Consider the following 15,544-nt stretch of genomic DNA (forward strand, 5'->3'; position numbering starts at 1 on the left):
ATACATTTTGAAGAGTAAGACAGCCTGGTGGGCACGCCTACTTTAGTAACAGGAGGGCAGGGGACACTGGGGCGGGGAAATCCTGTTGTGGGAGGAAGGTCTCTAGTGATATGCCGCAGGGCGCTGGCCTGGACGGTTCCGAGGAACCATGTGTGGGGGAAGAAGCTGGTTAGGAGTGTGACGTATCCCTGGGGTCCCACCATCAGGAGTCTCCGGCCCCCACGGCTCTCCCTTCCCGGTCCTGAGCCTTCACCCTTGCTATTCCCACGCTCCCGTGGCCTTCTCCTTCTGGACGCTGCCGTACCCATTCACTTCCTCCCTGCTCCAGCCAGCCCAGTTGCTGATATGCCACTGGGTGCTGAGCTCTGGCCAGTGCCGGGTCTCCTGGCCCCTTTGGCTCTAGCTGAGGCCAGCTCCACACCCCATTTGAGGCTGCATTCTGAGCCCCGTGCCTTGCCCCAGGTTTCAGGAGGAAGGAAATCTCAAATTCTTACGGTCACTGCTGGCTCTTACTTGCAGCTTCGGCTCAACCTTTGCTGTCATCTTGCAATTTTGCAAATAGTCCTTTGTCTCCACCCCGGTGACACCCCAGACGTGGTACTTCTCCCTGGTTTCCAGGGGCTCCCTTCATACAAGGCGTGTGGCGTGGAATGTCCAAAATGAGAGGTGCAGGGGACTTATATCACACACAAAAACAGCGTAAAAATCATAAAATCTACTCTTCGACTTTCTGATCTCTAAAGTCCCTTGGCCCTTTCCTCGTCTTGTCCCCAGCCACTGCTTCCCCTTCTCTCTCCAGTGCTGTCCTTGCCTGCACCACTGCCTTCCTACCTACAAATTCCTGCCGGTTGCTAAAGCAGAGAGTGAAACTCTCTGGGTGCTCAGAGCCTGCTGCTCAGTCAGTTCCCTCTGCGTTCCACCTTTCACCCAAACACTCGGTTCCCTCCCTAAGATGAATTCTGGTGCCAGCCACTAAGACCCCTTTCCCTGGTACCCCTCATGAAGGAGGAATAGCAAAAAACCACCCCCAGGAGGTGGCTGGCTCTCAATGCAACCTGGGAGACGTGTTTGGAGGCCTGGGGGTGCTCTTCACAGGGAAGAAAAGACTCAAAGGAGGCGGGGCAGGGGCTGCCCACACGGGGCACCTCACCACGGCCGAGGTCAGCGCAGGGGCTCTGGTGACCCCAGAACACTGCGCAAGCGCCCTGCGAACGGGTGCAGGGCTGCCATCAGAAGAGGCGCTAGGCATGTAGTCAGTTGCTCCAGAGGGCCGGTGGCATGGAAATTGCAGGGGTGCAGATTTCAGTAGAGCGTGAGGAGTTTCTAACGTCTGCCTGTGCAGGGATGCCTTGTAGGGTGGTGAGGTGCTGTAGACTTGAGCCATCTGCTTTGAAGATGTTCTGTGAGAGATTTTAACAGTCAATTCTCAAACGCCAGGCCAGGATGAGGTCTTCACTAGGTATAGCAAATCAGAAAACAAGGACAAGGCCGGGTGCTGTGGCTCACGCCTGGAATCCTAGCACTCTGGGAGCTGAGGTGGGATGATCACTTGAGGCCAGAAGTTCAAGACCCCCATCTTTACAAAAAATAGAAAAATTAGCTGGTCGTGGTGGCACACACCTGTAGTCCCAGCTACTTGGGAAGCTGAGGCAGGAGGATCACTGGAGCCCAGGAGTTTGAGGTTGCTGTGACCCTTTCTCAAAAAAAGAAAAAAAGGAAAGAAAAGAAAAGAAAGAAGGACAATGTAGTGTGTTTTCACGAAGCTGTATTTGTAAAGAATATATTCTGTGATTGGTTCCTTCCAAATATTTTTTGTTTTAAAGTGGCCTTTCTTTATGAAATGATGATGAGAGTAAATGGCAGCTGCCTTAAATTAAAATTTCATTTAGCTAAAAAAGAAAAATTTGCAATAGTATATCAACCTTTGTTTAAAAAAAAAAATTCTTGGTCTTTAAATTCCTAAAGCTTGACGCTCCCCGGACTGAGTGGCATTTATGGTTCCTTACCGTCCTATGGTTTTGCCGTGCAGACACAGGCCCAGGTGGGACGGCCACGCCTCCTCACATTCTCCTCACCCCCTTCCGTGTCCTCTCCCCCAGTTTGGGATGAATGCGCTTCTCCTGTCTGCCTGGTTCGGCCACTTGCAGATCCTCCAGATCATGGTCAACTCCGGGGCCAAGATCCACTGTGAGAACAAGGTAAGGCCTCAGGGCAGGGCAGGGCCCCCTGCCCACTGTCCCTCTGCTCCCTCTGCCCCAGATACACGGGTCTGCCCCACCTCTGCCCCTGCCCCTACTTGTCCCCTTCGGTATCCCACCCACCTGTCCTTTTTTCTCTTTTTCTTCTGATCACTTACTACACAGCTATGTTGGGACAGTCCCCAGCCCTCTGGCTGGCCTCCTTATTTACAAGAGAGGAATCAAAGTGACTCCTCCAGAGGGTAGTTGGGAAGATTAAATGACAGGGAGGTGGGGCGTCCTCCGCCTTCCTACTGGGCCCTGCATCCCTTGTGGTCACTGGGGTGGGGTGGAAGGACCACAGCACCATTTACCAACCCTGGGACCTTGGATGAGTTACTTTATTGCCCTGAGCCTCAGTTTTCCCATTTGGAAATGGGGATGCTGGTACCCAACTTGGAGCTGGGGGGTGGGGGCGGGGAGAAAGGCAGTAATGTGTGTAAAGTGCCTGGCACCCTAGGGGACCTGGCCTCTCCTTGCTGCTCACTGGGGTGCCCTGTGGTTTCAGGGAGAAAGGCCCCAGCAAGTGAGAGTGCCTGGAATCCCTCCACCCGTGTCCCACCTTTTAGGGTATCAGTGAGATGCCTTCAGCTAGGAGTTCTCACCGGGGTTCTTGGAGAAAATTCAAAGCACCTATGAACTTGGCTCAGAAAAAAGAGTGCATATTTATTTTCACTAGCTTCTCGAAAATTTAGCATTTCTTTCAATAATGACGAATGTAGGTGGCATTAGTACCTGTAACTATCACCGGTAGAAAATGTAGCTATTTTTGTATCACATTAAAGTCTTTGCACTTGTCTTAAAATACTTCTTACATTCATGCTTTGAAATAATGGCAGTTATTAGACCTTTTACTAGATCTTTTTATTTAATGGATCTTTCTGTTTTATGGAAGTACATATGTTACTAGATTGAAAACTTGGTTTTTAATATTTTGATAACTCTATGTCAATATAATTGGTTTCCTTTTTATGGTAGGCAGAATAATCCTAATCCCTAGAACCAGAAGGGATTTGGCAGATGTGATTAAGTTAAAGACCTTGAGGTGGGGGACATTATCCTGGATTATTCACAAAGGCCCAGTGTAACCACAGAGGTCCTTTTAGGGGAAAAAGGCAGGCAGGAGGGACAGGGAGGAGGAGTGACGAGGGAAGCGGAGGTTGGAGTAATGTGGGCCACGAGCGTCTAGAAGCTGGAAAAGGCCCAGACGCGGATCTGCTCCCGGAGCTCCCAGGAGAAGTGCAACCCTGCCCACCCACTTAGACCTCCGACCCCCAGTACTGTGAGAGAAGAAATTGCTGCTGTTTTAGCCAAGTTTATGGTAACCTGCTATAGCAGCGGTAGGAAACTAATACACCGTTGTAAGCCTGTGCATTTGATTAAAATTTTTTTCCTATATAATTTATTTTTGTATTTAAGTAACCATTATTTTGAGAAGGAGTCCACAGGCCTCACTAGATGTCAAAATGGGCAGTGTCACGTAAGAAGTCTGCCTCGTGTCATTGTTAGGATCGTGCTGGCCATGGTGGCAATGCCCAACAGCTCCCAGAGAAGGGATGTAAACAAGGTGTAAAACCTTGTTTTTTTGTGTTTTTTTTTAATATATATATTTTTTTGAGACAGAGTCTCGCTTTGTTGCCCAGGCTAGAGTGAGTGACGTGGCGTCAGCCTAGCTCACAGCAACCTCAAACTCCTGGGCTCAAGCAATCCTGCTGCCTCAGCCTCCTGAGTAGCTGGGACTACAGGCATGCACCACCATGCCCGGCTAATTTTTTCTATATATATTAGTTGGCCAATTAATTTCTTTCTATTTATAGTAGAGACAGGGTCTCACCCTTGCTCAGGCTGGTTTCGAACTCCTGACCTTGAGCAATCCGCCCGCCTTGGCCTCCCAGAGTGCTAGGATTATAGGCGTGAGCCACCGCACCCTGCCTAAAACCTTGTTCTATTGATTTTTATGACCCATTGATGGGTTGCAATCTGCTACTTAACACAGTACTTCAAATAACCCGACCTCAGTGCAGTGCATACTCTGGGTCATAAACAGGCTTTGCGAGCCTCCCTCCTGTGATTATTGCCTCTGGGCTCAGGAGAACTGCTTCCTGTCTATCCCACACCGCCTACCCTGGCCACCTCCCTCTGGTCCCTGCAGACCAAGTCTGCTCTCAGTCCTCCCTGGAAGGTTAGGAGGTCACCTCCTAGTGACGTGCACTGGCACTTAGTCACCTGCTTCTTCATTAGCAGCAGTATCAAGGGAGGCAGATCGATGCCCAGAACCTTCTTAACTGTTCTGTGGCGACATTCTGGGGACTGTTAGTGCTATATGACCTCACCTTACACGTGGGAATAATTTTTCAGTTTATAAAATAGTTTTCCTGTAGGTCCTCTCCATGACTAACTGACTAACCTCCATGAAGGTCAGGGATTATTGTTCTAATTTGTGACACATGTGAAAATGGAGGCTCGGAGAGGTAGAGGTAACTGGCCCCAAGACCACAAGCCGACGAGTGCCAGAGCTGGGATTTGAACTCTGGCGTCCCCACTCCCACCAGCCCCTCTGGGGCTGAGTGTGCACCAGGGAGGGTTATCCCAGGGGCCCGAGCATCATTTACAGTGTCGTTTCCGTGGCGCGGCTGTGCTCCGGCCCAGACTCTAGCCATCTGGGAGACTGCAGAGTGTGAGGAGGGCTTCCCTTCGCAGCCTGCAGGGCCCCCTGGGCTTGTTTCCAGGACGGCCTGACCTTACTGCACTGCGCAGCCCAAGGAGGCCACGTGCCAGTGCTGGCGTTCATAATGGAGGACCTGGAGGATGTGGCCCTGGACCAGGCAGACAAGGTGAGAGCGCCTCAGGGCTACTTGTCTTTCCCACTGGGCTGGGGACTCCTGGGGCCACTCTTGCCCACTGGGTTACTGCACTCCCTGAGCACATCCTTTGCTCTGTGGGCAGAATAGGTATTGGGCTACATACAGATGAGCAGAGTGTGAGCGGAGCGTGGTCCGTGGCCTCAGAGAGGCCCGTAGGTTAGAGAAGAGAGCCACTGCTTTTTGCTTCCTGGAGGAGGTGGCATCTGGTGAATGAGCTAGATTCATGGGTAAGATTGGAAATCAGGGGTGTGAGACCAAATGGAGGCGAGAGCCTTGCAGGTGGGAAGGGGCCCCAGTGTGGGTTCTGATGGACTGGAATCCTGGGCGGGAAGGCCTGGGGGTGCTGGGGGCCCCTCTGGAGATCTTGACCCCCAGCCTCAGGAATCTGTTCCTCATCCATTAGGCAGCAGGGAGGGGCCGTCACCAGGTGGGTCTTGTTGAGAAGCTGGGTCTGGGTTTTCTAGGCAGGGTGTGTGGGGCGGGGGAAGGAGGGAAGAGAACATCTGGGGCAGGAGAGGCCATTGCAACGCCAGAGCAGTTGGGGAAACAGAGGCAGGCGGGCAGGGTGAGCGTGCCCACTGACTACGCAAGGAAGAGTCACGTTTCTTCTCCTCCCGGCCAGCTGGGAAGGACGGCATTTCACAGGGCAGCTGAGCACGGGCAGCTGGACGCTCTGGACTTCCTCGTGGGCTCTGGCTGTGACCACAGCATCAAAGACAAGGTACTGTGACCCTGAGGCTCTGGGCTCCTGACCAGGGTGCAGAAGCCCCTGCCACCTTTCCGGCTCTGGTTCCTCACCTGTGCCTCCTTCTGATTCCTGCCGTGCCGGAGGGGCCGGGGCACCCGAGGACCAGAGTGTGTCTTGTGCTCATCCAACAGGCATTTTTCTAGCACATGCTATGGGCCAGCCCTGTGCTACGGGTTGGTGGCATAAAGATGCCCAGGACAGTTTCTCACTCAAGAAACTTACTCAAGCGCCACAATCCCAGTTGAGAGCTATGATCCGAAATGACAATGATCAAGTCAGGAGCTATGATCCGGAATGGCAGATGGGGGTGGTTGGTAGCGCTGCCTGGTGTGTGTTGGGCAGGACTGGGGTCCACTGGGGTGGTCTGTTGCCAGGAATGGTGGCCACATCCCGCTGGTTATTTGCCTTCCCTATGATTCATGCCCTGCTGTGGTTATGGCAAAAGGAGGATGAGAGCACCGAGGAGGGATTAGGCCATTCGGGGTGGAGAGCTTGTGAGCAGGATTTTGCCAATCTGAGGAGGGGTGAGGGACCGGGACCAGAAGGGGCTACCCTGCCAATGACTCTTATCAGTGCACTGTTGTGAATCATCAGGCAAACAATGTTGCAGCAAATACTAAACGATGCTTCTGACAAAGGGATGGACTCCACTGTTAATCTTCTGCTGAATGTGCCCGGCCGGGGCAAGGGAGCGCTGTTCACGCTGTAGTGATGGAGAGAGCTCAGGGACAATGCGCCGCAGGGCCTTAGAACTGGAAGGAGCCTTCATCGAGGGCCAGCTCAACCTTCTCGTTTTACAGCTGTGGAAACTGAGGTCCAGGGAGGGGGATGCTCTAGCCAAGGTCACACAGCAAGACAAAGGTAGAGCTGGGTTTGGAACCAGCATCCATGCATAACTCTGTGCTCGCCCTCCCCAGCAGGCTGCTTCCTGGGGCGCTTCCAGGACACCCTTGGGGCCCGCACTGAATCTGTCCACACTCATCCTTTGTGATGAAAAGGCTGAGTCAGGTCCTAAGACTCAGGTCAGGGTGGTTTCTTTTACTCTGGAAACATGGGCTGAGCAGGTCATGTGCCCTGTGCCAGGTCCCTGCCCTGTGCGCACTGGGAGTACAGAGAGGGGAAAGGACAGTCCCCGCCGGGACAGGCTTACCCAGGTGGCAAAGATGACCACACCTCAGGGCCAGGAGAGCAGGAGCTCCAAAGACAGAGAAGGAGAAAATCCAGCCTGGAGGAACTTACCCAGAATCTTGCAATCAGAAATTCTACAAAGAAGCTTTTAAAATTGCATACCCCTGTTAAGTTTTGTGTTTTCAGGTTAGGAGTGTTTTCATTTTGAGTTTCATTTGGGCAGAGGACATTTTTCAAGGCCTGCTGGGGAAGATAGACCGGTCAGAGCCAATGACAAGACAGGTTATGCCATGCGTGCTGAGATGAGCGGAAGGGAGGCTTCGAGAGCCCACGGAGAGTGATTAATTCCACTTGGAAGAGCGACCGTTGCTGTCAAGGTCTCCCAGAGGTGGAGATGCTGGGCGTGCCCAGGGGTGAAGGGGAGAAGGCACCGGGCCCAGGGCCAAGGCTGCCTTCCTCCCAGCTCTCCTGCCTCTGAGCCCTGCCGTGCCCCAGGAAAGGATGAGTTAGATGTCTGTGCCTGCCGCCTGCAGCTTCAAATGGCAGGATGTGGATATTCACCCCCCTCCCAGCAGGAAGAAGAGAGCCCCGCAGTGGTCTTCACGCCCTGCTAATTGGAGCACGTATTGGCTCCTCACTGTTCACCCTCCTTCGTGTCTCTTTGAACACCAAGACGTCACACTGGGGAGTGTTTCCCACTGCCAGTCCTCGCTAGGCTGCTGCTGTGTCCGCAGAGAGGCTGGGGGAGGAGCAGATCCAACAAAACTGTGGAGGGGGGATTTTTTTTAACTTAGCTTTTATTTATTAATATAATAGTGTGATCATAAAGGAAATTTGAATGTTTCATCTTTAGTACCATAAGATAGCTATAGCTGTTTTATATATGTGCAGATTTATCATTGGGGGTATGTTTTTAACTATTTTAAGTATTGCTTTGGTTTTAGTATATGTTCACATCTTCATTGGATTCTAAAAATCTGTGCACCAGTGCAAATGTCTTGATCCTTTATTTTTAATTTTTTTTAAAGACAAGGTTCCATTCTGTCACTCAGGCTCGATCATAGTTCACTGCAGCTTTGAACTCCTGAGCTTGAGCCATCCTCGTGCCTCAGGCTCCTGAGTATCTGGGACTACAGGCAGGCACCACTATGCCTGGCTATTTTAAAAATTTTTGTAGAGACAGAGTCTCTCTGTGCTGCTCAGGCTGGTCTCAAACTCTTGGCCTCATGTGATCCCCCTGCCTCGGCCTCCCAAAGCACTGGGATTACAGGCCTGAGCCACCGAGCCTGGTCCGATCCTTTCCTTAGGAAGGTATTGGAGGGAAGAGCTTGAGCCAGGATCCCCATGGCTAGTTCAGCTGAGTTATGGCCCAGGGGCTTTCTGGTGTGACAAATAACCAAAGCTGCATCTTCCCTTCTGTGTGCTTCTGTGGGTTGCTCGGGGGTGCTTGCTCCCACCCTCCACCTGTGCTTCCTCTGTAGGGACGGACATACCTTTTCTTTTGCCACTTCCAGATACCCTCCTTTTTCTAGGGCCCCTTCACCCTCCAGGTCTGCAGTAAGGCCCCTTTAAAAGACAACCCCAAGCTGGCTGACTTCAGCAGGTGCCACTTCCAATCCAAAGAACATTGTGCCCTTTGCCCTGCCCTGTGCAGCCTCTTCTCTTGGTTCTGTCACTGTCACCTTTAGACTTTCCAAGCACGAGGCAACTACCAGTCCTCTGGCTCTTCAGTGCCAGGGGACACAGGTCAAGCTCCCCACACAATCTCCTGAAAACCTTGTCACATTATTGACTCTTTGAACAAATATGGACTGAGTGTCTTCCATGTGCCCAGGCCCTATTCTAGGAACTTGGGGAAGCTTCAGAGGACAAATTTGATGGCAAGCCCTGCCCTGGTGGTGCGCATGTTCCAGTGAGAAGAGTGACAATAAGCACAGTGCACGATCAGTGACAGTGTGTCAGCGGGTGACCAGTGCTATGGGAAGGGAAGGAAAAGCAGGGCAGGAAGAGGGGCTCAGGGGGACAGAGGTGTGGTCAGGGAGGGCCACGCCGCTCCATGGGAAGCTGAGGTCTCCAGCAGGGACTTGAAGCAGGCAGGTGCCTGGGAACAGCCTGTGCTTCTGGAGCCTTGAGCAGGGAGCCGGGGTGGGTCTGGGGGACCCCAGGACGGGCTGGCTTTAGACGGGGGCATGGAAAGTAGGTTTTATTTTGTTTTTAATCAATGTGTCTGCCTTGAGGTGTCTGGAAAGAGAGACCAGGGCTTGGCCCTTGAACGTGCCCCTGGGTATCATCACTGCACAGCTCTCAGGGGCGGGGTGGCATTGACCCAGTATGCAGGGCTTCAGCTTGTCACAGACGTGCTCTGTGGCCCTGGACATGTCACTTTCCCTCTCTGGGCCTCAGCTTCCCTGTCTGTAAAATGAAAGGCAGCTCCAGCAGGTCTTCGGGGCCTGCGAGGGTCTGATTTTGGGGCTCCGTGGTCTGCCAGCCCCTCAGGAGCCCTTCTCCCCGCAGGAGGGGAACACGGCCCTTCACCTGGCTGCCGGCCGGGGCCACGTGGCCGTGCTGCAGCAGCTGGTGGACTTTGGGCTGGACCTGGAGGAGCAGAACGCGGTGAGTCACTGCCCCGGGGTGCAGAGATGCGCAAGTCTCTTACTCCCTGCCTTCGAGGAACCCCAGCCCCTGGTGCCATCCGAAGCCAGGCAGCTGAGGACAAGTTCTAGGACCAACAGCCCACTGGGAAAAGATGAGCACAGCACTGCAGGCTTAGTGGGGACGCTGGGCGTGATGGAGCACCAGGAAGGGGGACATAGAGTGTGTGTTCAAAGAGAGGGGGAGTCGCCACGGCCAGGACAGGCCTGGGGGCAGCGTCCTGGAGTGGGAGGGACTGATGGTGAGGAGAGCGTGAGCAGAGGTGGGGAGCAGGCAGTGCCTGTGCCTGTGTGTGCTCCGCAAAGAGAGGCCGTCCCGTGTGGGGCTCAGGAGACCACAGTGAGCACGCTCGTGCTCAGCAGCAGGCAGCGGAGAGTTCAAGGAGCCCCCAAGCCATGCGCACAGGGTGACCTCTCACTGCGGGGCTGGGGTCACCTCGGTCGTCCCCCCACCCCGCCATCTTCATGCCTCTGCCCGTGTGTTCCAGGAAGGCCTGACCGCCCTGCACGCTGCCGCCGAAGGGACCCACCCCGACTGCGTGCAGCTCCTGCTCGGGGCTGGGAGCAGCGTGGACGCGCTCACCCAGGTAGCCCGGCCTCCCGACACTGGTGCCTGCCCTGGGCTGCTGGGCCGTGGCCGAGCCCACAGCAGCAGCCACAGTCACTGACTGTGAGGTGGCAGGCCAGGTTCTGATCTTGGCTTCTCCACTGCTGGCCTGTGACCTTAGGCAAGTCACGTAACCTCTCTGAACCTCGTCTCCCCGCTATAAAATGGGATGATATACGCTTACTTCCTACCCTGCTGTGGGCATCAAACGCCTAGCACCGTGCCCGGGGGCACCACAGGGGCTCAGCACTTGGTGTCTTGTTAATTCACAAAGCCCCTTTATAGCCATGACCTTGGAAAAGTGTCGCCCATCTGACAGATGAGAAAACTGAAGCTTAGTGAGGACTTTGTCAGGGTCACGAGCCAGTCAGAAGCAAAGCTGTGTCTCAAAATCCTACTCCCCTGAGTCCAGAGCTCCTGCCCACTGGCAGTCCTGTCCCCTGACTTGGAGGCCCGGCTCTGTGCAGCCACACTGGGCCCCAGGGTTGGAGCCTGGGTGTGTGAGGGCCCTGGTGCACTTCCCGCCATGGTACTCCTCAATTCTGCCGGTGGTAATTCTCCTCTGTGACCTGGAATATGTTGTTGTTGTTGGGGGGGGGGGGGTGCCCTTTCTTTAGGTAAAGGGTCGACGTTTTTGTTTTGCTTTTTATTTTTAAATCAGTGACAAATAACCTTTCCTCAGCTGGTTGAATGGCCTCAGGGTCTGCAACTCTCTCTTTGTTCTAAATGTTAATAATATAGCAAAAATAATAATAAATAAAATATAAATAAATAATATTTATTTAATAATAAATAAAATATAAATAATAAAAATATGCAGGTAGTTAAAAATAATAAAGGAATTAAAATGGTACACTAAAGCATATTTGTTTAGCTTCAGCTGAGAATGTCTGGAAGGGTGGAGCACTCATGCATTCTGCCAGGAGCTACTGCTCTTCCTCTTCCCTCTAACAGCCTGAGGTGATCTGTGAAAATGGTTCGCTGTTCTCTTGATCCAGAAAAACCCACGCAGTCTTGCAGACCAAGAGGTCCGAATCTTTGTGTTTGCTTTAAGAACACCTGTGGAACTGCCCAGGCCATCAAGGCTGTGCATATCCAAAAGGCCACCAAGTGTCTGAAAGATGTCACTTTGCTGAAGTGATGTGTGCCATTCTGTCCTTGCAGTGGTGAGGTGGGTGGGTGCATCCAGGCCGAACAGTGGGGCTGGACACAGGGGTGGTGGCCCAAAAGAGTACTGAATTTTTTTATTGATACATGATAAGTATACCTATTTATGGAATACATGTAATATTTGATACATACATATAATGTGTAATGATCAAATCAGAGTAATGAGGACACCCATTACCTCAAACATTTATCATGTCTTTGTGTTGGGAACATTTCAAATCTCTTCTAGCTACTTTGAAATACACGATAAATTCTTGTTAATTGTGGTCACCCTAACTGTGCTATTGAGCACTGGAACTTATTCTTTCTACCTAACTGTGCCCTTTGTACCCATTAACCAACCTCTCTTCATCCCCCCTACTGCACCAAGAGTGCTGAATTTTTGCTACATGTGCTTAAAAATGCAAAGGGTAATGCTGAACTTAAGGGTTTTGACATAGATTCCCTGGTCATTGAGCACATAGTGATGAATAAACACCCAAGATGCGCCGTTTCCCTTGCACAGCTCATGGGGGATTGACCCAGACACGAGCTCCACGGCCCGTTGAGATGGTCCTTACTGAAAAGGAACAGAGTATACCCAAACCAGAAAGGGAGGTTGCACAGAAGAAAAAGATATCCTAGAGGAAACAGAAGAAACAAAAAATTATGGCCCCAGAATAAACTCAGTTCTATGAATAAAATAAATGCAAATAAAGATAAAAATAATTATTTAACATAAAAGAAGGCAATGAGAAACAGAAGAATGAAAAAAGACAGGAGACATACAGAAAATAAACAGCAAAATGGCAAATGTAAATTCAATAATAGTAATATCAATGTTGAACTCCCCTAAATGTGAATAATCACCAGTGCTTTATAATCACCAAAAACTTAATGTGCAGAACTCCCCTGAGGGGTGTGGGAGCCACTACCCCTGGAGGGTGGGGGGAGGGGAGGCCAGAGACAGGACCCAGCCAATGTCCTCTCATCAGCATGGTGTTGTGCTTTGGTCACCAAGGCCCTTTTTCTTTGCCCAGCACGGTACTAGGTCCTGGAAGTGGGGACAAAAGAAGTGAGATGACATTGCCACTTCCCCCTTAGTAGCAGCAGTAGGAATTCAGCGAGTGGGGAGGTGGAGTCCGGCTGGGTGGCCAATGGGGGCATTGGCTTGAGGTTTCCAGCCGAGGCCACATTCTGTCTCTGCACTCCCACTGCTCCCAGAGAGTCATGCAGCAGGTCTCTGAGGAGGGGCAAGCCCACCGTGACTGCATTTTCCACTGGAGGTAGACTGAGTCCCACTCGCCCCATGCCCTGGCTCGGTGGGGACCTTGGCAGAGTGGCCAGCTGTCCTGGTCTGCCCCATACTGCCCTGATTTTGAAGCTGGAAGTCCCCAGGTCTGAGAGATTCCTCAGTGCTGGGCAGCCTGGGGCAGTTGGTCACCCTAGCGGGGCCTGTCTGGTGTGCATCCTGTGCAAGGTGGCGGCTGGGCCAGGGCCGGGCTCTGACTGAAGCGGAGCACTGCGCAGGCCCACCCCAGATCGGCTCCATCCCAGCCTGCCAGGCTCCTGCTTGGCCACGCCGGGACCAGCTCGTGCCGGGCAGTGCGTGCCAGCTGGGGTTTGCCCGGTACTGGCAAATCTTATGCGTCCTCCTCTTCGGAAACCATCTTCTCAGAGTCTGTAACCTGAGTGTCTTTACCAGCCAAGGAATTTGGCAGGCTCGGGTCCACGTTCTGCAGTTTGCAGTGGAGGTGAGGAAGAGGCCGAGGCCACAGTGAGTTCCTTTCACTGGTCACCAGGCCCGGGCAGGCCGTTGATTTATCCAGCCTCAGAGTTTAATGGGGATAATGGTCCCAGGGGGGTTGTGAGTCTCGAGTGGGAAAATGATCCCAAAGAGCTTTGTAAACGACACTAGGAGGGTCCCTGTGACTTTGCACTGCTGCCTGTTTCTCTCTAGAAAAAGCTGAGCTGCCTCCACTACGCGGCCCTCGGTGGCTCCGAGGACGTGTCCCGGGCCCTCATCCTCGCAGGAGGCTGCACCAACGTGGCAGATCACGTAAGTGCGAGGGCCTGGATTGAAGGAGTCCCCCCTGCGAAGGGGCCAGGGGGGCATAGGCACTTCCAGCCCTTGAGGTTGGCTGGGGGCCAGGACGAGGGGAGCAGACAGCACTTAGGAGAGAGAGTCAAATAGTGTCCTGGCTGAAGCAGGCTTAGAGACCAAGCCTGCAGTTCCACCGAACTGAGATATCTGCTCCCGTTCTCAGCTCATATATGCATTGGGTCTTCGCAATAATCTTTTATGTTACCAATCTAGCCACTTAGTTGTTCATTTTTTCCCCTGTTGTGATACATTTGGTACACACACCAGGAGCAGTATGATCTTATGGTTAAGACACAGACTTTGGTATTAGATGACCTGGTTTTGAGCACTGGCAGTACAAACTGAATAACCTTGGGCAAGCTGCTTTGACCTCTCTTGGCCTGTTTCCTTACCTGTAGGTACTTTTTTTTTTAAGAGATATAACCTTGCTCAGTTGCCCTGTGCAGAGTGGCAGTGGGGTCATAGCTCACAGCAACCTTAAACTCGTGGGCTCTGGCAATCCTCCTGCCTCAGCCTCCCGAGTAGCTGCGACTACAGGCACTCACCACCACACTGCCTAATTTTTTCTGTTTTTAGTAAAGACAGGTTCTCACTCTTGCTCAGGCTGGTCTCAAACTCCTGACCTCAAGCGATCCTCCCGCCTTGGCCTCCCAGAGTGCCAGGATTACAGGTGTGACTCACCACCATGCCTGGTCCATACATACTATCATTATCCCCATTATATAGATGAGGAAACATCTATTGTTTAAATCTGAAAGGAGTCATTTCTTATTACTAAAATAAGTACTATATTTATTTATTTATTTTTTGAGACAGAGTCTCACTTTGTAGCCTGGGCTAGAGTGCCATGGCATCAGCCTAGCTCACAACAACCTCAAACTCCTGGGCTCAAGGGATCCTCCTGCCTCAGCCTCTCGGGTAGCTGGGACTACAGGCATGCACCACCGTGGCCAGCTAATTTTTTCTATATATATTTTTGGTTGGCCAATTAATTTCCTTCTATTTTTAGTAGAAACGAGGTCTTGCTCTTGCTCAGGCTGGTCTCGAACTTCTTGAGCTCAAGCAATCCTCCCACCTCGGCCTCCCAGAGTGCTAGGATTACAGGCATGAGCCACCACGCCCGGCCTAAAATAAGTACTATATTTAAAATCACAGTAAAAATAATATAAGACAATCCATTGGAATTTAGAGAAAAAAAAAAAAGGCTTCCTAAATCCCAAAGCCCTAGTAAAGCAATCAGTTTCTTTATTCCCTCCCAGGTTTTCCCGCACATATATAGTATCACCTCCAGCTAGAAAGAATCCAGACCAAGGCAGAATTCTGGAAAGTGGAATGCTTACTTGTTTTTGCCCATCAAGATGGCAAAATCCTGCCTCTAGTGCTGTGGAGCTGACCCAGCCCAGGGCTCAGATGTTGCCACTTGGTTTTCCTGTTACCCATGTTTAATGCCAGTTATGTTCCAGTGAGCCCATCACACTTTATTTAGCAGTTCCCCAACTGTTGGATATTTCAGTTGGTGTTCTGACTTTGCCACTATATGTAATGATTTTGTGAACATCTTTATGGCATCTAATTTTTCATTTCTTTTGCATTATATTTGGAGTCCACAAACAGGATTGTTGGGGTAGGTGGTAAAAACATTTTTATGATTCTCGAGATAAGTTGTCAAATTGCTTTCCAGAAAGGTCAGACCACATAAGCCCCAATAATTTATGAGTGATCTTTCACCAACAGCAGGAATTAATGTTTTTGTAAATTTTTGTGGTTAAAATGATTGTTATTTTGTTTTATTTTGAATGTCTTTAGTTAGTAGCAACCCTTTCCCATTAATTCACTTTTCTAGTTTAAGTTCTTCTGTTGTGAATTATTTGTTCAGATTCTATGTTTATATTGGTGGATTTTGTTTTTTTAAAACCAATTTCTTTACCCTTTGGCCATCATGTGTATTGTTTATTTTATACTTTTTCGACATACTAAAGATATAAATTTTTGTGTAATCAAAAGTATTCTAAAGTTTTGAATTTTATAATAGTAGTCTTCCAGTTATAATTTTTGA

General features: G+C 51.1%; 1 protein-coding gene across 2 annotated transcripts in view; it reads left to right on the forward strand.

Moving 5' to 3' along the window:
• Nucleotides 1–2,093: 2,093 nt before the first annotated feature.
• The window catches only part of LOC105868119 (ankyrin repeat and death domain-containing protein 1A), a 29,207-nt gene continuing 15,756 nt past the window's right edge, over nucleotides 2,094–15,544 (forward strand). Inside the window, exons 1-6 of one of the 2 annotated variants that reach the window (XM_012758704.2) lie at nucleotides 2,094–2,198; nucleotides 4,967–5,071; nucleotides 5,724–5,822; nucleotides 9,492–9,590; nucleotides 10,117–10,215; nucleotides 13,345–13,443. In XM_012758704.2, coding sequence (XP_012614158.2) covers nucleotides 2,106–2,198; nucleotides 4,967–5,071; nucleotides 5,724–5,822; nucleotides 9,492–9,590; nucleotides 10,117–10,215; nucleotides 13,345–13,443 — 594 coding nt within the window. In that variant the 5' untranslated portion in view covers nucleotides 2,094–2,105. Of the gene's footprint in view, nucleotides 2,199–4,937; nucleotides 5,072–5,723; nucleotides 5,823–9,491; nucleotides 9,591–10,116; nucleotides 10,216–13,344; nucleotides 13,444–15,544 lie in introns of both variants that reach the window. The other variant, XM_076004479.1, reaches the window with a different exon arrangement.

The sequence above is a fragment of the Microcebus murinus genome, chromosome 6, assembly GCF_040939455.1.
Source record: "Microcebus murinus isolate Inina chromosome 6, M.murinus_Inina_mat1.0, whole genome shotgun sequence".
Lineage (NCBI taxonomy): Eukaryota > Metazoa > Chordata > Mammalia > Primates > Cheirogaleidae > Microcebus > Microcebus murinus.